The 23,510-nt window shown below is 52.8% G+C and overlaps 1 protein-coding gene across 5 annotated transcripts in view; it reads left to right on the top strand.

Annotated features, from left to right (window-relative positions):
- The first annotated feature begins 826 nt into the window (after window positions 1–826).
- Window positions 827–23,510, top strand: part of LOC105700971 (calmodulin-binding transcription activator 2) — a 34,389-nt gene continuing 11,705 nt past the window's right edge. For 4 of the 5 annotated variants that reach the window (XM_012427331.1, XM_012427330.1, XM_012427328.1 and 1 more), the window contains exons 1-7: window positions 827–1,125; window positions 5,004–5,398; window positions 5,840–6,104; window positions 12,932–13,023; window positions 21,910–22,098; window positions 22,233–22,631; window positions 22,753–23,508. In XM_012427331.1, coding sequence (XP_012282754.1) covers window positions 5,183–5,398; window positions 5,840–6,104; window positions 12,932–13,023; window positions 21,910–22,098; window positions 22,233–22,631; window positions 22,753–23,508 — 1,917 coding nt within the window. In that variant the 5' untranslated portion in view covers window positions 827–1,125; window positions 5,004–5,182. Of the gene's footprint in view, window positions 1,126–5,003; window positions 5,399–5,839; window positions 6,105–10,319; window positions 12,267–12,931; window positions 13,024–21,909; window positions 22,099–22,232; window positions 22,632–22,752; window positions 23,509–23,510 lie in introns of those variants that run through there. The other variant, XM_012427332.1, reaches the window with a different exon arrangement.

The raw sequence follows: 23,510 nt of genomic DNA, 5'->3' as shown, positions 1-23,510 counted from the left end.
TTGAGGGCCGCTTCAGGCAGGATCCACAAAATTAGCAATTTTCTTCTTCTTAAAACTCTCCTCGGCAGCGACGGGACCTTTTTTGCGCCGTATTTTCTTTCCCTTCCGTTCGGTGCTTGTGGCGCCATCTCTGCCGTGAGCGGCGCAACTCTTCGCCGCGACGCTCGTCGGTCACACCTGCAGGTAAATAACACTTTAACTACTTCCCAGCTGATGATGGCTCAGTTCAGTATCTATTGAAGATGAAAATAGCCAAAAGTGCTTCCGAAGATGAGTTGAGAGATTGCTCATGGGCTCTACGTTTACCTTCAGCTACCGAGAGGGCAGCACGCGCAATAGTTACGAAGTAGGGGACGTGGCTATCAAAGATGAGCACGGGGACGATCGCGGATCGCGTCCAGTGCTGGCTCCCGGTGGAGGATGTGGGCGGCTATCCCACTTACCATCTGATACACCCCAATGAAGGCCCAATTCAGGGACCCTCCTCATCTCATGACACTACGCCCCGCTCCTAATCCACATCGAGAGGGCGAATGAAATCAAAGAGTACTCATAAACGCGCGAGTATTAGGCACAACAGAGAAACCGACAATACCGACTATTCAACGCCATCCAGTTTAGTTCCCTCAACGGTCCACTGGCCAAGATGGCGACTCACCGGGTTCGCAAGTCGCCCGCATCCGCCATGGCGCTGTGGTCGCTCCGCGCTTCGCGTCCGACTGGCCATCCTCTACATCCTGCCTCGATTATCCGGGCGGCGTTTTGTCTTCTGCTGTCGGGGCGCATGCGCGCGGCGCGCGTTCTCCGTTCCGCGCAGAGTCTTGCCGAGCCGAGCTCCCCCCCATCTGTCATGGAACCTGGGGATCGTCCGCGGGCGCAGAGACCGCGCAACCCGAGGCCCTCCAAGTGGCGACTCGTCGAGGAACCTCGAGGCCACCTCGTGGTGCCGCCCGACGTCGAGGTGCCGCGCCCCTGGTGAAGCGTCGCCCGCCACCGAGGGAGGCTCCGGACCATTCGACGCCGCCCCACGTCGTCCCACGTCGTCCCACGTCGGCTCGCAGCGACAGGGGAGCGCCGCTCTCCGGAATGAGTCCCGGGCGCGCCGCCGCCCGGCCAGGACAACCCGTGAGTAGTGGGGACCTAGACGCGCGACCTGGCCGACCTTTGACCGATCCCCGGGACCCGGGCCCCCTTCCCCTCCCGTGTCGGACCTCCTCCTCCAACCCCCTTCCCCCCTGCCCCTGAGGTGCGCTTCCGGCGGCGCGCGGGCCTTCCTGGCCGCTGGCCAGACGTCACGTGACCGGGCCCGCTGAGCCTATAAAAGCGGAGGGCACGCCGCCGAGCGCCTTAATCGCGCGCCCGCATCCATGCTGGACGCTTATTGGCTTAGGGTACCGACGCCTGGCCGACCGCTCCCGGCACGGCCCGCAGTTTTATGGGTTATTCTCTATTCTTAGGCAACTACCGCCGTGCGTGCATCTCGACTCAGACCTCCCGTATTAACGCGTTCATGCTGGACGGATGTTGTTTTATCCCTTAAGAGCCTCGACACTCCGTAGGTTATTTTTTTAACCCTTCATCCCTGGTTATTATAATTACTTCCCCTTTCGCGGACCGATCGATCGGGCCACTTTTCCGGGCCTTTATTTTTAGCTGGGCTGGGGGGCCACGCGTTCGCGAGGGTGCGCCATGTCAATGGAAACCCCTCGCTATTCATAGGTTTCCGGGCTTTGTCATCCGAGAGGTTGACGCTGTCAACCGGCGACCACGGTACCCCTTTACCGCGGGGAATTATAACCCCGGAAGTGGCAGGAAGTTTCGGAAAGTCGTTCCTTTCCGGGGGAAGGTGAACGACGTTTACGTTAGTAGGGGTGGGATTGTAGAGTCGGAATGATATTTTTGCGGGAGGGATTATTCGGATTAATGGGGTGGGGGTGGTTAATGAACTGGTGTCGGGGACGGTTTTAAGTGTCTGCCTTAGGTTCGATCAAAGTCACGGGTTAAGCGTCTTAAAAGACGACCGGTCGATTTAATGCACATATACTTAGAAGCCTGGTCGTAATCCTTTAGTTAAAGAAACCCTGTGTCGGATGGTTTCCAAGTGCATCCTCTACCTCGCCGACTTGCTTAACTCCTGGAGTTTCAACTTTTTCACGGGACTGTTAATTGATATTTTTTATTGACTGCGATGGGGAGCTCGTTTCTGGGTGATTATTTTAATTAGCCTTTTAATGAACGAGAATTTTAGACTTAGCGTTTCGAGATTCCGGTGGCCGGAAGGTGCTGCACAATCGAGTTCGATCGGTGCTCGCGAAGGACGGACCTGGCACGGTCTGGCAGGCGATTTAAGTAATTAATCGGCCGACTAATCGATCCCGCTTAATCCGGGCAATTCGCGCGAGGGTCAGGCCGGGCGCGGATCAAAGTGTCATGGCGTCGACCGGGGTCAACCAATGGCAGGACGAATGGGGCAAGGCGATTCCCGATTAGTCAACTTTAACACCTAGTTCGTTCCTAGAACCATTCAAGAAGTCCTTTCATATTTCACTTTGCACCCCCTTTTCATTATGACTCCATTGAAGGTCGGGTCTCTGATTTCGCAATCAATGATCAGAAATCGGAGGTCAAGCTTTTCTTTTTATCGAGGCCTGGGGGGAGATAGACCTCGCGATCCCAGAGGGGATTTGGCATCGCATAGAGCGTTTCGTATATCTCAGCGACGATGGCCTATCAATATATAGGGTAACTAGCGGTGTTCCCGAAGGACCGGGGATAAGTTCGTACATAAACATACGTACACCTGTACAGGTGACTTTTTCTCCCGCCTCGATGAAACGCCCCTTTGCAAGTCATTCGGCCATGCCAGTTACTCGGTTTAATTAGAGCCGAGGTGTGACGGACATGGTCAAGGGAGCCAAACACGGGGAAGGGTCATGCATTATTGGGGGAGCTCCCTTAGAACATGTTTGTCGAGGTGGGTGATACGGTTGTCATTCGGAACTGCGGGAAATCGTTTGCCACCCACTTTCCACCCAGTTCCGATCTACCTTAACCGCGTAATCGGTTGGATCCTAATCGACAGTTGCTGTGGAATCATCTAGATCCGAACCACCCACTCGAGCTATCCGTTAAAACCACCCATGCACACCACCCACTCGAACCACCCAGTCTAAAATCACCCACTGAGGGTGGCGGATGCCTTTCTACCGGTGAGAGAAACCCTTTTTGAGACCAGCGAACCGAGCACCACCCTCCGCCCGCTCTCGAACCACCCACCGTCCATCCGAAGGGAGCTTCCCACCCACCACCCACCGGGTGGGAGGAATTCGCCTCCGGACGCGGTCGGGGGCATCGCGCGACGCGGAGGCCCCTTTGGCCCCCGGGCCAGAAACTGGGTCAGCGCTTCTCAAAGGGAAGGCCTGCCCTCCCAAAGTGAATTGCAGGCCGTGGCTAAAGTTAGGGCCGAGCTTTCGGGGGTGGAATACGATCGGCGCCCCGCTTTCGGGTGCCCCAGGCCCTCTGGCCAGTCCGTGTCCATTGGGAAGCCCTACCGTCATGCGACGACTTTTTCCTGATCCTTTCAGCTTGGACAGGTGATGACCTGGATGGTGATCCACGTTCTAAAAAAGTCCCATATTTATCACCGATGTTGGGGTGTAGACCCTCTCGGAGCCAGGAACGACCGATGATCGGCACTTTGCGTCTGTCCGAGGCCGAACTACTTTCTCCGGGGTTGGGAGCGTGAAGAAGGTAAAAAGGTAACTTGAAATCCCCGACGAGGTCACCGAGAAACACCCTCCTGCCTCGGTTACTTATCAAAGGCCGACGATGTATCTTCGGCATCTCTCCGTCGACCTCGAGGGTATCCATCGTGTGTCTCCTTTAACGTCTCGGGCCGGTAAACTCGCGGTAAAATCCAAGGAAGTCGAGGAGCGAGGGGGAGGACGTCCCGATTCCTCGGTGCCGAAGAGCACTACGCCAAGAAACCTAATGTGACATTGGGCTTCGCCCAAAAAGATTGGCCACCTGCCTGCCGAAATCCGGGAAACCACCGGACGGGGATGCTCTCTCCTGATCTTTATTTCTCTTTCCGCCTCCTGGGCACCTTGATGTATCAGATACACCCATCGAGAACTGCGTCCCACCATTCGTCGCTACTTCTCCATCAGAGGGTTTCATAGGGTCCCTCCCCGGGCAACCAACCGACACCTACAAATTCCGGTGAAATCAATTTTTTATTATTTTTTTTGTTTTTATTTACATATAGAGCATTCCCACCTCCCTGGACAATGGGAAACCGGTGTCAGGAATGGTTTAAATTAACCATTTGACGATTGGACACCTTTGGAAACTCCAAGTGGACGATCCTAGGATGAACCAAGCCCCGGACGGAAAGCTGGCTTCAAAAGCCGCGGTTCCAGCGGGAACCCCTCGGTGTTTCGATCGGCTTCGAATGTTCCGTGCCAAAATGGCTTGTCCCGTAAATTACGAGGTTTATCCTGCTGGTTCCCCGAGGTCTGCTGGAAACCGTGGCGGGGACCGGTGCCGTAGCCACCGGGAATCGGGGATTCGCGTTGCGACCCCGCTCCCTAAATTCGAATTAGCCGGGGAATTAGTTCCGGCGATGCCATCGTCAGCGTGTTACATGGGTCGTGATTAACGCAGCCAGCACAGCTGATTAAGTGATTCAAAGAAACTATCAAAGACTGCCGATTGCTCGATCGATTGCCACCCTAGGTCTGGTGCTCTCTGGAGATCTAACAACGCCATCCAGGAGTTTTCACCACTCGATGTCTCCATCTCCGACATCATCCATCTTCCTGGGACCCCGAGAGCGCTCTTGCGAGCACCGACCAATCGACCGGAAACCATTACCCGATTAAGTCCTTCCAGGATGTTGGAACTTGTCCTACCCACCAGCTCCCAAGATCCTCTATTTCGGTCTATGTTAAGAACCCAAAAGGAACGGTGGAAAGCGGTATTCAGTGCTTCATTCCCCACAGGAGGACCCGAGGACGCCGTGAGGAAGGTCCAGACCCTCCAGAGACGACCCGGGCCTCTGGTGCCCAGGGGTCCTATCTTCTGGAAATAACCTGGCCAGGCAGACCGGGAACCTCGGGTGCGGCTCGCAACCTGCGAGGCGACCTTCAACCTGCGACTTGCACCTGGATTTGGATTTGGGATGAGGCAGGTGGTGCTCCTGGAGCCGGCAGGCAGCGTTCTGGTGATCAGGCAGACCTCGCTCGGCAATGGGAACTCATCGGCCGGCTCCAACGGCACCACCAACGAAACCGCCGGGTTGTCCAATGGCGGTGTTTCCGCGCTCTCCGCCAGCGACCACAACCAGAACAGGATTGTGGTCGTTGGGACGTCCTCGGCCACCTGCATGACGTCCTCGGTGAGCATTTAAATGAGAGCTTCATCACTAATCTAAGTGCTGATGGTGGGGAGATCATCATCGGTCCTAGTCTGGTTCCTAGAGATATTTCGCTGAGGGGTCTGAAGTAGGCTGCAAACGTCTGCTGGGGGTCTAATAGGTCTGGGTGGTCTATATCCGCCTGTAATAGGCTCGCGTGGTTTATATCAGCCTGTAAAGTGTCCGAATGGTCTGTTAAAGTCAGAGATACTGCCGGATAGTCTCTACCCGTGTCTTTAATAAAACTTGGGACTATCGGTATGTCTGGATTACCTCTGGTGTGTGGTAGGGCCTTGTTGGGGTGGCACTTTGCAACGTGGATGGTGATCAACCCGAGCTTATGGTACTTTCAGGCAGGAACTTAGGCTGTGAATTTGGTTTACATGGAATCGATGATTTATCTTGGTCTCGTTTTTGTTGCAGAGCGACCCCTCCGTCGCTAATGGCAATGTCAACGGCAACGTCGTCGTCAACGGCAATGCCACCGTCAACGGCAAATCCAGCCAAGTCTCTGCGACGTCCAAGGCTGGTCCCGGCGGAGCCTCCTCCAAGCAAAACGAGAGAGAGCTGAAGAATTCGGACTCCGGCGTGGAATCCAATTCCGGGAGCCGGCAAAAGCCCGGCAAAGAGACGAGCCAGGAATCGATCGGCGCCGAAAGGAAATCCGAGGCGGCCGATGTCGTCGCCGGTGAGTGGAATTAAACTTTTAAAATTGTTCGCCACTTTTCCATTGGGAGTTCCGCAGGAGGTTCGGGAGCATCGGAACGCTCCTCGGCACGAATACTTGAATTAGGAATTCAAGATTCGGAACTTCACCTAGGAGAAAGTGGAAAATCACTCCTTGTTGACGTTGTTGGTGGGACAACAGTGGTGCAATGTTCTCTTTGGTCCTTTTCTTCTTTTTTTTCCTTTCTAAAAGGTTGGAGGAAGTCCTTAGGCCAGAGCATCAACTCCGTTGGTGGTTGGCCAGCTGCGGCCATGACTTCCTTCACTTTTGGAAAGGCGATTTGCGAGTCAAACGAGGCCGGCCGATCGATTCTACTGCCGGACACGAAAAACACCCTTACCGGCATAAATTAGCGTCGCATTAACTGCAACCCCCGGAGGAAAAAACCTCGATTGCTCCCCGGGAAGTGACTCCCGATTGAATTAAGCCTCGGCCAAAAAAAGCACCGGCTCTGAGTGGCTCGATGGACGCGTCTTCATCCAACTAAGTCGATCGAGAAAGTTTAATGCGTTTCCTAATTCGCCTTGGAATTATAGCCGAGATACCTAAACTAAAAAGTATTTAACACCTCCCGACCATATTAGATCCGGAACTTACGAATAAGTTTTCGCCCGCGCTGATCCTATCGACATTGGACCCTGTCCAATTCAAAGATTGAAAACTCTGGCCTAAAAATGTGCGGAGTGGAACTCAAGACCATATTTCCCGGGAGCAAGCTGCCGACGTTTTGCAGGATTCGGTCCGTCACTTCTTTGTCGATCTTTCATTATTCCATCCCTCGGATAGTCAATCGTCTCCCTCCAACCTCCTAAAAAGTTCTAACCAGATTTTATATCGCGTTATCCTCGACTTTTTGGAAATCTCGTGTCTTAAAGAATCCTGCCTTTTTTTGGTTGCGGAAAATTATGCAATAAAATAAGTACCCAGTCGAGGGTGCGATTAAATTCGGCGGAAATACCGGGGACACGTTATGTGTCGTGCCGCCGCGTGCTTTATAATAACAGGGAATCCCTCAAAGCAGGGAAGAAAAAGGGAGAGAAGAAAGTAGCCGAGTCGTCCGGTGCAATTTCAAGTTCCGGCAATATCCGCCAGGGCGGCAGCCCTGTGCCCCAGTGGATGGTCGGAGTACATGACCCGGGTACATAGATGGCGGCATGTACGCGGAGGCACATAGCGGCGTCCCGTTTTATCCTGGGCCGAGTCCCTAGGTCCTGTCCTGCTCTATCCGATTGCCGGTGACTAGACTGGGTATCGACCCCGGCCTGGTCCTGGAGACTCGTCTTCTTTCTCGTCCTTCCAGGGATCCGCTTCAGGGTCCAGGCTGACCGAGTGTCCTCCTCTAATTCGAGAATCCCTTCGACAGAGAAAGGAATCGATAGACGGATTCTCCCCCGAAAGGACCTCCCCATTAAATCCAGAGTCGATTGGACAATTAACCAGCTCCAATCCGGCGACTCCACTTCAAGCTTTCGGACGTTGGACCTTTTTCATATCACCGATCACCCGATCATGATCGACTTTTCCCCGGATAAGACCTCATTTTGAACCAGGAAAGGCAGATGCGCTGGTCAGCTATGTCCTAATCCCTTTATCAGGGGATCGGTTGATTAGGAACCGACATGGTCACCGATTCCCTGGGTGGTCTGAAGTGGTCCCTGGCCGCTAAAAGGATTTTAAGAGTCGAGCAGGACCATCGCCGACCCCTACTCGTGTAGGGCTGCCAATCCCTATCGATTGACTTGGACATTGTCGCCAGCCCTCGTGAATGTCAATGGCTAGACGAGTATGAGTGTCCTTTCGGCCTCTTGGAGATTTGTAACTAGGCTAGGGTAACTAGGGTCCTTAGGATGGGTCTCGAAGGACTCCTCCCCGTAGCGAGAATCATCCATCGGTCTTGCCTCCTCTTTCGTAAAAACGGGAAATCCCCCGGCAGGAGGCGGATAAAAATCGAGGAGGAAACGAGAGTCTACTCGAAGACGAAGAAAAAAACCGGATTCGAGAACGAAGAAAGGGGCAGGGCGCCGAAGAACTAGTTGGACACGAGCCTCTGCCAACGTTCTATTTAAAGACGAAAGGAGGGTTGGAGCCGGCTCGCCGGTAATTTACGAGCTTACACCGAAAAAGTTGGACACCTTGGGGATGGCTCCGCGCTTTGACACGTGACCCAGTTTTATCGGGTTATGTATATGTCTATATGTATACGCGCGTATATACATAATTGATCGTTACACGCTCGCCCAAGCGGAAACCCAACGGGGCGGCCGGGCACGCGAACGGAGGAGTCGCCACTTCCGTTTGACAAAGAATTAAAAGAAAAAATCGCACGTCAACGTACATCATGACTTATGCATCAGATGGACCGACACGCGAGCAGGAGCCAGCACTTCCAGCCGACGAGAAGACGGAATGAAAAACTCGGCGTTTTGGAAAAAAGAAAAAAAGAAAATGTAGACCCACTCGAAGTGCCAAGATCAAATAAACTGGACTACATTCCAGTGGAGAAGGATCGAAATTCATTATCGCCGTCGTTTTGCCCGACCGCGGTTGTGTGGGTGTGGGGATGTGTGTGGATCCAAGATCACACACGCGAGCTGGGCGATGTGGGTGCGAGAGGGTTGGGTGAAAGTGCAGGGGGGTGTTGGTGGCTTCGCCAAGTCGGTGTGTGTGGGACCCACCACTCGCCACCCTCTAACCACCCATCGACGATATACGCACTTGAGGGGGTTGCACGCGAGCAGTGTGCCTCCTAATGTGTGAGTGGGACACGCCGTGCCGCCAGCAGTGCACAGAGTGGCCCAGAAATTCGGCAGAATTTTGTACATCCACCCACCCGTCCGATACGTTACCAACCACACTCCCACGCCACATTAACGCCGCCGGATTGACCGTGGCTGTGGATTTCCAAGCTCTGCTTGGCGATCCCCTTTATGAGCGTGAATAATTTCAAGATCCTGGATTTAGGTACCCACGTTATCCGGTATTCCGGGTACCACCCCCCACCTCGTCGATATTACACGAAGTAGCGCAGCATTACGTGAGAAACGTGACCGAACCCGGGCGACATCGCGATACTCCGGCGCCGCGTGCAAATGGGATTCGTATTTTGCTGCCATGTTCCCCGCCGTGTAAACTGCCGGTCCGTGCCACACTTCTCGTCTAGCCTAGAAATTGACGGTACATGGAAGATCCGGAGGGCCGACGTCCAACCCCACAGCACATCGTTCATCAGGAACCTCACATCGGGTCTTAGGAGAATCCCTCTCGAATGCAGTACCGTCACCACCGGGTGGAACGCATCAGGGTGGACCACCCACACGGAAACGTGTGGTGGACTTCTTTCTTATGAACGTCGATTTAAGTAATACTCGGGGTTATCAAGGACGTTTCCTTGGGTGCTTCTTTAGGAACCCATCCTGGGAGACCCTGAGAGGGGCGAGTGGGGTTTTCGGAACACCCCGTGCACACCCGATACCGGAGCGCCGAGGCCGGTGGGGATTCGGAGCCTAGGGTTCTGGAGGGGATACAAGCCAGGGCGGGCTGTGGCTGGGCTGGAAGCGGCGGCTTCGGGGGTTGGCAGACCTGGCGGAGTGGGGTGCCTCGGGGCCGAGGGTCAAAGGGGTCGGGAATCGCGGGTCGGCTCACTCTGCGGCTCCCGCCGCTCGGGAGCAGACACGCGGGGCCAAAGACACCCATTCACAACTATTTTGTTAAGGAAACCAGAAAACTCTACCTGTACATACTCACACACACACTCGCGACAACACACCCTCACACTCTGCCACACGTGCACACACCACACACGCGCTCACGGCTGATCTCCGTCGACGTTACCAAGGCGTGCGCTGTCGAAGAGGGGAGGTTGACGAACAGCCGTCGATGGACCCCAATTTGGGAAAGTTCCGGCGAACCTGGGCAAGGAAGCTGGTCGACGATCGACCGAGAAGGCCAGCGGGTGCGCCAACCACGCCAATGTGAAGGATACCTAACGTCAAAGCGCCTTTTGTTTCTATACGTGTGACCCTTACATTATTTTGTCCCCTCGACGGGACGGGTTCAGTGTTGTAACTTAGGATATAAGGGGAACGGAGTTCCGGAGCGCACAAAAGGGACGGAGGTGATACGTCGGAAGAAGGTTCTGGTGAACAAGGATCACGGAGTTGAAGATATCTAAGAGGATCCAGAAGAAAGGGGCTCCTGAAGAGGATTCGGCTGATGAAGACTGGAGCTACAAAAAGGTCCAGGATTTAGGACGCACGTGGACCTCGTCGAGATCTGGTTCCATTTAAAGATCCAAGGAACTGAATTGTTGTGGTTCGGGGAAAAGGTTCCTGGGAGGATTTATCAAGTGGAGTGCCTCCACACAGGAGCTAGGCTGGTCCGGACTTCTTTGTCAGGAAGTTTGGACGCTCAAGTAGGACCATCGTCTGTTCAACGGTTAGGACCTCGTTTCTCTTTAATTGTCCGCGCGTAAGGACTCGGCTCTCTCGTGGATCTCAAAGGAGAGGATTCCGTTTCTTTTTAGCAGTTCGCGAGGTTAATGAGTACCAGTTGGATGGGATGCACACAGGACTCGGTCCAACCCGGGAGAACCTGGTCCATGAGGTTTGGAAGCTCGACGTGGACGAAGACCGCCAAGGCCAAGAGCTAGGCTTCCGTTTAATCCTACATCGCTTATAAAATTTATGGCTGGTGGAAGAACGTCCTTAAACGTTGTCGAGTGCGTGCACTTAGTACGTCAAGGCTCTTAAGAGCTCTAATAAAAAAAAAAAACAATTAGGAGAACTGTAATCATTGTTTTTTTTTTACACAAAATCGTTGTAACTGAAAGAAGGCTCCAGCTGATGTGTCGATGAAGAACGCAGGAACTAGGAAGTCTTTCCACTGAGTTAAAAATTGTGAAAGTCCTGGATCGTCAGGATCAGGGACAGGATCCTTAGTTCAGGCTCCCTGCAACTGGAGAAGACTGGCTTGCGGTTATCCAGGGAGTTGAAGTTTGGTCCAGGGAAGAAGACATCTTGGGGATGTCCTGCCGTCCCAATCGCGCAGGTTCTCCAACTATCCCTTCGGTTGGAAGCCACTCGGCGACCTTTATCTTCGTTGTCCAGAAGCCCAACACCAAAGTGTCCTGACACGGGCAGATCCCGCGATCACCGGGTCCCTCTTTGTATCCACTCTTCGTGTCGAGAGATCCCCTTCTGGAAGTCCTTTTCCGGTTGGCAGACGCCGAACCATCGCTGGAACCTCATCAACCCTTTCGTCAACCTCGGATCCTGGACAATCGGTCGCAGGATCGCGAGCCACCTTTTATAACTCAACGAACCACTGCTCTCCGAAAGATAATACCCAGGACATTCGTGTTCCAAGTTCGCCAGCGATTTCGAGTCCTTCCGACAATCCAAGAACCACGTTTCCCGGAGGATCCTCCAGCTCGAAGACGATCGACTTTCAGACAGAAGTCGATCCGTGGCTGCGGACCGCCATCCTAATTTGGAGGCTCTCTTCAACTTCCAGCTCTTCAGACCAAACGAGAAGAGTCCCTGGTTCTTCTCTGGACAGTACTCCCTCGGATTTGGGACACCTGAACACCCCTCACCTCCAAATTAGGAAGAACGTAACGAGTCGTCATCCACGTTTCCTTGGTTCCCAAGGGAAGTCGTTCGTCCTGAAATTCCTGGCTCTAACAAGGATCTCGTATCCCGGACGTGATCTCTCCAGAACTTGACTTGGATTTACTGGCTGGTTCTTCATCGAGGAAGCTGCCGAACGAAGATCAGCTCCCAGGATAAATCCGGCGTTTCTTGACGTCTGCTTCTTCCTACTGGAGTCCACTTTTCCGGGGCATCCCCTCGACCTGCCGTCCGTATTTTGCATCTTATCGGGGGTCCTTGCTCAGGAAAATGTGAACCGTCCTCGTCTTCGCCTCGTCTCGTCCCTCTTCGTGGCCTCTCTTCTCGCCGCCTCTGTCTCACTTGACCTCACCTCGGAAGAAATGATAGGCAGCCCTTGCTAATCGAACGGTCCCTCTGTTATCACCAAGTGAGCGGATTATCATGGCGGGGTACGATCACGCGAGTCAACAGCGCGTTGTTTACCATGCAACTTATCCAACACCACTTGCACCAAGTGAGTCCTTGCCGAGTAATTTCAACTATTGGGTACTCTGAGTGTAACGATTAACTAATTACGATCACGACGTTAATTTATCACGATTTAGGATAATTCGGGAGCGAAGATTTTTCCCATTGGGCCTTGCGGTGAAAATATGAAAAGTCTGGGATTCCGATTTCTATCGCCGTTTAAGAAAAATCCGATATCCCTCGGGGTGAGGCCTCGCTGTCGATTCGTCGGCAAAATTATCCCCGGGCAATTTAACGCACGTCTCTTGCCGAATTCCGGAGTAGGGTTGACCCAGTTTCAGCGGCACGACCGATTGTTAAAATTTCACAGAGTGTGACTCCCCTGGTCGCCGGTTGGCAGCGGAGCTTCCTCCGAAACTGGGTTGGCAGTCCCATAACTTTTGCCCCACGTACGACGTATCAATTTTCCCCGAGTTCTTTTCCGCGCGTTAATTCCGCCGCTTCGACGTGATTTTCCACCCCGGGGCCCGTGATTAATGTTAACAATTAATTCCCCAAACTTTTCGCATTTCCAAGCGCGGAGAGACCGAACTGAAATTCACCCAGCCGGAGGGTGGGAGCATTTCGCCCCCTATATTTGAAGATTTATCAATGAAAACTTTGATTCGCACATTGGATTAATATGTAAAATTCTCTCTTCTGTTGCTGTAGATGGAGACCCGATTAAGCTACCCGAGAATCTGGAAACGTTACCACGAGCCGAGCACTTCCCTACCCAAAGGCATCGATGGAACACCAACGAGGTGAGCAGCATTCCGCCATCTTGGTTTATTCTTAAGCCGAGCATTAGGCCAACTTCCGGGCGATAAAAACCGGAGTACATGCCCAGTTGCACCGTTTCCGGTATCTGTTCATCCGAGCCGAAGAGCTGGCCCTTCCCTCGGAGGTCTAGTTTCACGGGGACGGGAACCTAGTCTACGATGCTCAGGAGGCCGCGCGGGGACGTTTCCGCAACGCTACATTCCCAGCGGTGCGCCGAGGTGAAAAGAGCGGAAGGAATTATTGGAATTCGCCGCGGTAGCGATTTTTCGTTTCCCTTGTCTGGTTTAGGTCTCCTCTTTTTTCTCTACCTCCCCTCTTTCCGCTCTTTTCAGGGCCGTGCGGCTTTTTCCCAGGCGGCCGCTTTATTAGGATGCCGCCAGATAGCGCGGAAGAGCGGCCATTTCGCGCGGTAGCTACCAAACCTGACCATAGCTACAGTAGTTTCCGCGGTTTTGCGGTCCTCACCAATGGCGAGGGTATCTTCGTCCACGCTCTCGAAAAATGTCCGTATCCAATATCCAAAGCAATTCGTTTCTTCGTTCGCTTCTCCCTAATGGCCCAGAGCGCGTAAATTCAATTCCTCGCGTAATTCTTGATTATTGGACACCTTCGATTGTTTTAGAGGTTATGTTATTTATTTTATAAATTATATACCAATCTGTAGGTCCGAGAAGGGATGTTTCCGTTGGAGCCGGCGCTGGTTGGCCGATCCAGGGGAAAACAGATGCGCCGGGCGACACGGGGCCACGGCACACACGTGGCCGTTTTCATGTGTGTGCGCTCCTCTACATTCTCACATGCACAGTCTATGGCAATGTAGTCCGCGCCGCTATTCTGACCCCGCTTGGCCTCCGATCAATAGCCGGAGCGACCGAGCGCTCGCCCGAGTTGACTGGAGAGTTCAGCTAAGCTCGAGCCCTTCCGACACCAGCTGCGGAGCCGAATAGTCCAATTTTCTCGCCCTTCAGCTCGAAAGCAGAATTTCCCTGCGCGGTCTCGCCTCTAGGTCGCACGCGTGCCGGAGCGAGGGAGAAGAACGCGACCGTGGCGCCGCCATCGGGCAAACCCGAGAAGAACCGCGGGTACTTATCAGGCGCGCGAACAGCGTTCTTATCTGAACTAAACTTCAACTACTAAAAATAATATTTACCACGGCATTTCGATCGAGCGCGTCTTATCCCATTTTCTGAATGTTTAATCTTGAGACTGAGTTCCGCGACAAGTGCAAGACGCAGGCACGTGGCAGCCGCCCGAGTGTCTTTTCGACGGGGATGGATAAGTTCGTCTTAGAGGCTCGATTTCCATGGATTGAACGAGGCGGAGAGGCGGTTTCCGCATTTTCGGTCTTTCTCGCCCCCCCAATTTTTTCCCAAGGTTTAATCTTGAAACTGAGTTCCGCGACAAGTGCAAGACGCAGGCACGTGGCAGCCGCCCGAGTGTCTTTTCGACGGGGATGGATAAGTTCGCCTTAGAGGCTCGTTTGCCATGGATTGGACGAGGCGGAGAGACAAAGTCTCCGGATTTTCGGCCTTTCTCGCCCCCCCAATTTTTTCCCAATCAAAGTAATCGGCCGATCGACTCGGGTTCTGATCAGATTGGAGGATTTACTTCCGAGCGGAATACGCGGCGTGTATCTTGGCACGGGCTTAATCGGATAAAGGGGGTCGTCCCGGGCATTTTGAGGGTTGCAGCACTTGACAGGGGGTGGAGAGGGACTGCTCTCTCTCCCTCCCCCCCTCGGAATTCTCCCACCCCTTTCGCGGCGTTTCTTTTTCACCCCCGACTCGGCGGAATCGTTTAATTGCCGCGTCCCGGGCAAAGGCGGAAGTTGTTCCCGGAAGTTCGGTTAAACGTACGTCCGCAGATCCGCCGCCGGCAAATTAGGGCTCTTCCGTTGGCTGGCTGTGCGCCCTCCGAGAAACCACCCCCTTTCCCTCCCACCGAGAGGCCTTTTATTTCGCCGACTGTTTCGCTCCGCGCGACCTCGCGCGAACGCTTTTTCGCCCCCTCGTAAATCTCTCGAATTTCATCCGACCCCAAGCCAACTTCCAAAGGCGATGCAATGTGTCTTTCGACTACCCGGAGATTCCCCAAGGATTTCTCCCGCGTAATTATATATATATAAAAAAAAAGTAAAAAATAGTAACGTCCCTTTAATCGAGACCGTGGAAATCCACCCTCTACCTCTTTCGATATATAAATTCCAGCCGTGGAAACGGGTATACTTAATCGCGCTCTCCAGAACTCCCCGTTAATTCCATCGATCTGGCCCCCTTCTCGGCCTGTTTTTCCCTCACATTCTGCCCTGATAGCTCCTCTTTATTCGCATTAGCGTGTTGCCTGATCAGGTGCCATTTATACCGGCGATATTGCACCGGCGAGTGCATGCAACCGGACCGAGGATTATTTTCGGCTCCGGTGCCGTGGATACGGCCGAGCTTTTTCACCGGGCCTGGTTTCACCTTTTCTACACCCTCCAACCTGTATCAGAAATTCCACCCTGTTCCCGGTCGACGTAAAATCGAAACGTTCATCGCGAAATTACTCTCCCACCCCTTCATGGTGTGCACTTTGCATTCCCCCTTAATGCTGCCCGCGCCGTTTACAAGGCCTCGCGTTTTGTCAGTCCTACGTCCACAGTTCTTAGGAATCCACCTCCCTTACTCTGCCCTCGCTTTTGCTACCTCCCTTATTTTTTTTTTATTCCACTTTTCTTCTTTTTTTTTTCCTCACTTATCGCCTCACCGATCGACCCGGAAATCGTTCCACTGGCAATCACGCTCGCGAGTGCGCTCGTTACCGTTTAATCGACGGTGCAACGAACTCGCCCGGTCGATGCTTAAGGTGCGATTCCGCAGGGCGGAAACGATCGAGTGCCAGGAAACGATCTTCCCTGGGTCGGATGCGCCGGCACGGATTTCGTGGTCCTCTTCAGGTTCCCCTCTTCGCACCGTATCGCCGACGTCGGCGATAAAAACCACCGCGATAAGACCCCACGAGGGCCGACTCGCGAAGTGGATTCGGCGATTCATGATCAGACTTCGAGATTTCATCTGAAATAAATTTCTATACGAGGGACAAAAAATTATATATATCATGAACATACATAAACATGATCTGACTTCGAGAGTTCATGTAAAATAAATTTCTATACAGGGGAAAAAAAGTCGATCGGAACCTTAATTTGTTAATAAACCCTTCTGGGTTTATCCTCATTTCTAAATTTGCAGAGCAACTGAATAGCAATAATCCCCCATGCTGATTTTTTTTTTAATTGCGGTTGTTTCCTCATTTTTATCTAATTTCCTTGACGACCTGGCAATACCCACGGTATTTTTTTTTTTAACAGCTCGAGCAAGAGACTCTTTTAATCGGGGAACTAATTAGCTACAAAGGAGTTATTAATTTCATTCCTATGTTTCATTTCATTGGGATAAAGTGTTCGTGGAAGCTCAGCAGGAATTCCCTCGATTTTCTCGAAATATGAAATTAGTGTTAACCCCGTTTGCGTCGAAGCGACGTTTGTCATTTACGCCCCGCTGGAGCGCGAAGTCCTTTTTGCTTGTCAAATTTATATCCGCGAATCGGTGAGAGATGCAAGGGTAGCAGATTACAATGAACATAACTGTGACAAAATTGCGCAGATCGATACGCGGAGCTGTGTCCAAAAAGTAAGCCGCGATAAGCCACGTAACCTGGTCTAGGGCGAACCTGGCGGAGTTTATCGGAATCGTGAGCTGGTTTTGTCATTAACAAATGATTAATGTACAGAACTGGGAGGTTCGTATTTGCGAAGACGAGGGAAAATCTTCTCGAAGAGCCTTGGGAGGGGCGGGACAGATCTTGAGGGTGGTTCACCCTAGGGGAATATTTTTTATCCGAGCACCGTACGACCCGCAAGTGCATACGGACATAGGGCCATGAAATATTGATATCGAGAGACGCTCCTCAGAGTAGAGGCCCTCCATTCAGGATCCATTATTCGGTCGGCTACAAAAGGGGTCTCGGAAATTGGCTAATTTTTTCCTGGGGAACGACGAGGGGCCGCCGGTAGAAAAAGCAAGCTGGAACCATCGGGAATTTTTATTTATCGGCAAATTGAACGTCTTCATTTGCTGTTTATCATTCTTGGTTAAACCCGCACTTAGGGACGTCTTCTTGAAGGAGGAATAGAATTTCTTCCGTCGTCGTTCTTCCTGCCGTGGCGTTTGACGAATGCGAGGGAGGAAGGAAACGTGTCGTTAGGTGTTCCTGTAATTTCTACATTACATACAGTGACCAGTGTAAGACTCCCGGTAATATTTATTGGGGAGCCTACTTCTTTTTACTTCGCTACGTGGTATAATTCCTCGGGCAATTAGGATGATTTACATCGACTGGGCACGAAGGAGGGAAGAAACTCCTCGAAATGCGTTCGGACCACGGAAGATCGATGCAGGGGGCAAACGGCGGAGTGTCTCACCAGAAACCCTAGGGAATATTTCCCGTCGATTGTCACTAGGTCGCGCAGTTGGCGTACCCAGCTCGGTGCTTTGGATCGATTTATCGATCCTCTCACCCCGTAAATCATCCGAGACACGTAGTTTCCTCGCCTGGATATTCCGGAAAAGGAGACGTCTTCGGCGGATCCGTTTGCCGGAAACGTGGACTGTGTATATTTGCGAGTCCTCATCCCTTAATGCGCTTCATTTTTATTTAAGCCGTAGATTTGAGAAAATTCCTATATAATCCAAAATCGTATCCAACGTTTGCGAGAAATCGGACCCGGTACTTCGAGAGGCCTTTAATAGCGAATCCGGAAATGGACCCTGAATATCGGGAAACCCCTCCACCCTTTATTTATTTAGGTCATTAGTTCAAGCATTAGAGAAGAGAGAGGAGGAAGGGAAAAAGTGGGAAAAAGGAAATAACTCCCAGCAAATTGTTATTGCGGCTCGGGTTAATTGCGCTGAACCCCTGCCAAGTCGTTGGCACTCTATTTCCGCACTTTTTCAAAAGTGCATAAAAACCGGATTCGATTAAGGAAAAGTACCGTGGCGAGCATAAGCCTCCTTGAGCGATCGCTTGGATCTTTCTAGGGCTCCCTCCACCCTCGTCTCATCAATCACCCCTCCGGAAGGTAAAAAAAAACATTCCTCCCACACGTCCCGAATTATTCCAGAAATGATTTGCAGTCGCGGTAGCGCCGGAGTTAAGGCGAGTTATTGCAAGCCATTCCGAGTAAACTAAAATTTATCGTCGATTATCTCAATAATTGCATGCAGCTCTCCTGAGGGAGGTCCGAAATCCCGACACATTGGCAAAATTCCCATTTTCACAATCCGCATCCATAAATTTGGCAATATTCGAGGCCCGAGGTGGACACCGAAGGAGCCCGAAATTTCGCATTAGTTGCCCAAAATAAATGATGGAAATATTACTAATAAAAAAAAAAAGAAAAAGAAAAAAGATCAACATCGACCCTCAATTTCATCAATTCTATCTCTCCTGCTCCCTGCCGGTACTCGGTTCTTCGCAGCATCCCTTGGAACTCCCAGCCGAGTCAGCTCTCTTCCAGGGGTGGTTCCGGATTTGGGATTCCTCCCCCGTAGCAGCCCGTCTGGACCCCGCCTCCCTCGTCTCCGATTATCGGCTCGAGTTCGACCCCCCAATAGCCCTGGAAGTTGAAACGAGTTTCGGCGTCATCCCGGGGACGTTTCGCGATCCCTGGGAGAGGGTCGGGGCCTTCCGTGCATCCCCTGACCCATTTATCTCCAGGGAATGGAGGAAAGGTGGGGGCCGACCCGTCCCGGGACGTGCGCCGACTCCGACCCCGGGGATGCACCCCGGCCAGAATGCAAATGATCAATTAACCAGTTGTAAATCACCTTGACGCTCTGGGCACAGCCCTTAGCCCCGATCTATCTCCGCACCCCCGGTACTTGGCCGTTCCAATGGCAGCCAACTCCTTTCCACCCCCGGCGAGGAACGGACAAGGCACGGAATATCTATAACCAGGCCACCGAGTGGCCTGCCCGAACTTCCCAGCCAACCTGAGACTCGCTTCCTGGGGACTGGTGCCCTCTACGTGCACCTAGACTACATGCTGCACCCCGAATTTAATTTTCTCTTCCCCAAATATACCGAGATACGGAATTTCTATTGATTTTCATTACGAATCATCAATCCCACGCCGCCGTTTTGCAAGTCCAAAATCGTTCCTATAGACTTGGGCCTTGGGTGCACTTGCGCGATCTAAGCCTCCTGGACAATTGGAGGATTTTTTAACCGCGGATTTAATATCTCTGCCAAATGTACCGAGAAACGGAATTTTTTATTAAGATTCCTTCAAAGGGAGCGCCGCCATTTCTCTTCGTTTGTGGGGCTCTTATACTCTTTCGGCCTCGACACCCATGCCCCGGGACTTCCCGGCATGTTATTAACGCCGTTCCGCTAAAATCCACCATTTAATTCAGTTACACGGAGTATTACTTCGGGGCCAGGTCGGACGCGCCGGTCAGGAGGTGGAAGATGGATGATGGCCACGACAGGCTGCGGTTAAATGCAGCGCATGAAAGAACCTCCCTAACTCTGCCGTGCAGGATTTCGCCCGGAAACGTCTTGGGGCTTGAAAGTTTTCGAAACGTCCTCCGCACATCGGGGAGGATGCATTTCCATCCTCGAGAAATCCTCGGCCCGGATCCGCGAGTAGTTTCCACGAGTGTTCCGTGAGGATATTATTGCGTGACGAGGGCTCTAGGGATATTCCACCAGTGATCGTAAATCCCCTGGAGTGATCGATGGGACTTCCGGATGGGCGTTGAGTCCATGCTCGGACTTTCTGCCGGGATCTCGAACTCTTTTTCTCCCTCCACCTTGGGGGAGGTATCCTGGAAGAAATATGGTAAGGTTGCGGGCACTTCTACAGGAAACTTTCGATGATGGAACTTTTCCTTCCCTGTTTATGCCCGGAAGTTCTGCCCTGCAGCTGATCGGTTCTCCCTATAAAATGACTGGGGAACATCCACGCGTCTTCTACCTCCGATGACGCAAATGATGCCGATGGGGAGCATGGAGGATCAGCACCCTGGAGGTCCCTCGATGATGCTTACCGTTCTAGTCTCATCCAACGTCCCTTCCCATGAGGGAAGATCTTCGGACGTGACTCCAGGAATTTTCTGCGAGCTTCCAGACACGTTCCTGACGTCGAACTACATCCCAGGACGAGTGCAGCTCATGTAGTGAATGAAACTCGCCGTTTCTTCTGGTCGCTGGTTGCAGCTGCGCAATCAATACCCGGCTGAACCGAATCCGATCACGCGGGAGCACCTCGCGTGCAATCCACGAGGCTGGTCGAGCTTTTCCAACTTTAATGCCGGGTTAGGAACGGTAACTGCCGCCATTTGCCACGTGCTCCCGACGTTAGGGGTCCTTCGAGACCCGCGAGTTCGAAGGAACGAGCACCCATGAGACTCGCCTGAAGCCTTTGGCTACTTGGAGCTCCGAGAAGACTTCCATGATCCACCAACACTTGCTGCAAGAAACGTAACCCTGGTATCTACCCTGAATACAGGTGCTCCAGGTCTACCTGAACTACCGTTGATGGTCCTGGTGGTACTTCCAGGTGGTCTTAGTAGCAAGTAGGGCCATCGGCACTAATGGTGGCGGTACCTTGCTCAAAGTCTTGGGATTGTAATGCCCTGAAGTAACACCTCCAAAGTGATCTTAACAGCGACTCCAGCCATCAGCACTAATGGCGTGGTACCTTGCTCGGTCTTGGGGTCGCAATGTCTTGCCGTCGAGGGTTTCGCTCGATGGGCTCCACTCCACGTAATTTCGCTTCGCGTTTCAAGTTCAAACGACTAGAAAGATATCGATGTGTCGTGGCAGGTACCCGTTAGAAGAAAGAAGGTGGTCGATGGAGTTGGGTCAGTGTGCCAGAACGGTGGTACGGTCGACGTGGCCGAAGAACTTGCGGTGGAACGAGCCGAGTTGGTCTTGGGAACCAGCAGGTGACTCGCACGCGGAGCCTTAGTTAATGTCTCGTTGCAGCCGCAATTAACTCGGCAGAATCGGTTTGCTATCGTTCGCCATTTAGCCCGAACGCAAACTTGGACTCAGCTGATAGTCCAATAAAGACCCGAATCTCTTCCCGGCAGGGAAGGCCATAAAAATCCGCTTTACCGCGTCCAAAGCACGTCTTCCATTCCGAGTAGGGATGATAAAGGCAAATCTCTGGGCATCAGAAAAAGGATTGTTGGCACAGCCGAGGGAACATCCTTTTGATAGAGGTGTCTGGTCTTCCGGAACCTCAGAAATCCCCTAACTTCCATGATCGTCATTGCGACGCTTGTTGCATTACGAGTACCAAGTGGGAAGGTGGTGCCGAAGTCTTCAGGTTTTTAGAAACGAACGTCCGTTGAGGGCTTTCGATCGATGAGCTTTCGTGGGACCTGGTTGGGCTAGGCTCGGCAGCCGAACAGCCGACTTGCACGCGAAAGCTTAATTGATGTCTCGTTCTAGGCGTAATTAATCCAGTTTGCTGGTACTCCCCATCACTCGCTACTTACCCTGGATATAGAGTTGGACTCCTTGGTCCGCCTGCAAAGCCTTGAATTTCCTGCGAAAACCACCCCCTAGTCCCTCAGAGAAAATCTCAGCAAAGGAACAGGTCGTTCATCGGGAGCCCCGGATTCCTGGCATGAGCCTCTCTTCATCGGAGGACTTGCCAAAGCGAAAACCTCCACTTAATGCCGCTTTTACAGTCAGGAGGTCAGGCTTGGGAACGGATCCAGCAGTTTAGCATGCAGGGTCCCGGCAACTCCAGCTTTGATTAACTCTACGAACTGGTGTATCATCGCCCTGTTAATGTCTGATCCTTGTTTCAGGAAATCGCGGCGATTTTGATCAGTTTCCAACGGCATGTCGAGTGGCAAAGTCGGGAGGTCAAGGTGCGCCCCAGGAGCGGCTCGATGCTCCTCTACTCCAGGAAGAAAGTGCGCTACCGAAGGGATGGGTACTGCTGGAAGAAGAGGAAAGATGGCAAGACCACTCGGGAGGATCACATGAAGCTAAAGGTGGGTCTTGATGTTGATAAGCGATCGGCAACCTTTGGTTAGGATGGGGAGCAGGATCGACCTGCTGATGGGAGTCTTTGAGAATGACGGAAGTTAAGAATCCTGATTATTTATATTTTCTTTCCTTGATCCAGGTCCAAGGAGTGGAGTGCATCTATGGGTGCTACGTCCACTCGGCGATTTTGCCGACGTTCCATCGCCGGTGCTACTGGCTCCTGCAGAACCCTGACGTGGTCCTGGTCCATTATCTGAACGTCCCCTACCCAGACGGGGACGCGAAGTTGGCGGCCCTACCGTCCTGCCTTGCCTTGCCACCCGACAAGAAGGAATGGACTCGGGACGAGTTGGCCTCCCAGCTGAGGCCCATGTTCCTGGGTGGAGACGAGGACCCCAATGACCCTCACTTGGGCCAGCACTCGTCGCATCCGGTGGACATGATTGTCACCCAGCTGCTGGACCGCCAGAGAGCGTCATCAACCACGGGAACAGGTGCCGCCCAGCTCGCTCCCAGAAGACTCACCCCAGACAACCAGGTTCGTCCCCGAGACGTTAGTCATGGAAGCCTTGCACGGCTTCCACCTTGGTTTGAAGAGTCCTAAGTGGAGTTGCTATTCCAAGCACCACTTGGATCTGAATTAGGAATATTACCTGCAGGTGACTTCGACGACCGGGGGTCAACAGCAAGCAACAACGGCGTCGTCAGCTCCCCGGGTGTACTCGCGACATTCCCACACGACCCAAGGACAACAGGCTACTCCTTTGGTCCTGAGCCTGCAACAGATTCAAGGCGGAGGTGGGTTGTTGATCCTGAATAGTCAACCCTACCACCACCAGCAGCAACAGCAGCAGCAACAGCAGCAGCAGTCCCAACAAGCGCAGCACCAGCACCAGCAGCAGCAGCAGCAGGCTCAGGCCCAGCAGCAGAGTCAGCAGGTGGACATGCAGCAGGTGGCGGATCAGCAACAACTGGTCCAGCAAACGAACGTCGACAGAGAGCAGCAAACCCAGCAAGAGATCGATGCCCAGGATGGTTTGGATAGGTCGTCCGTCCCGTCTCTACCTACCCCCGGGAGCGGAACCAGCGTTGCCGATTTCCCGGAGAGTCTTGACCTCAGCCAGGAGGAGATCCAGAGGACCCTGTCAGGCAACATGGTCCCTCCGTCGCCGTCCACCTCCCCTGGGGACAACGACATGATCAACCCGATGGACTTCATCGACTCCTCGGACGACGTGCTCATCAATCTCGATGCCTTCGACGTGTTCAGCGACTTGCCGGAGCTTCATGATTTCGAGGCCGAGCAGGTCAAGGCTGATGACCACGCTGACAACGACGCTGCTTGCCACCCAGGGACTACAGTACACATCGCGGAATACAGCCCTGAGTGGAGCTACACCGAAGGCGGCGTCAAGGT

Source organism: Orussus abietinus, unplaced genomic scaffold, assembly GCF_000612105.2.
Source record: "Orussus abietinus isolate OABI.00-Male unplaced genomic scaffold, Oabi_2.0 scaffold9, whole genome shotgun sequence".
NCBI lineage: Eukaryota > Metazoa > Arthropoda > Insecta > Hymenoptera > Orussidae > Orussus > Orussus abietinus.
Note: the sequence above shows the minus strand (reverse complement) of the source record. Positions and strands in the feature narration are given on the sequence as shown.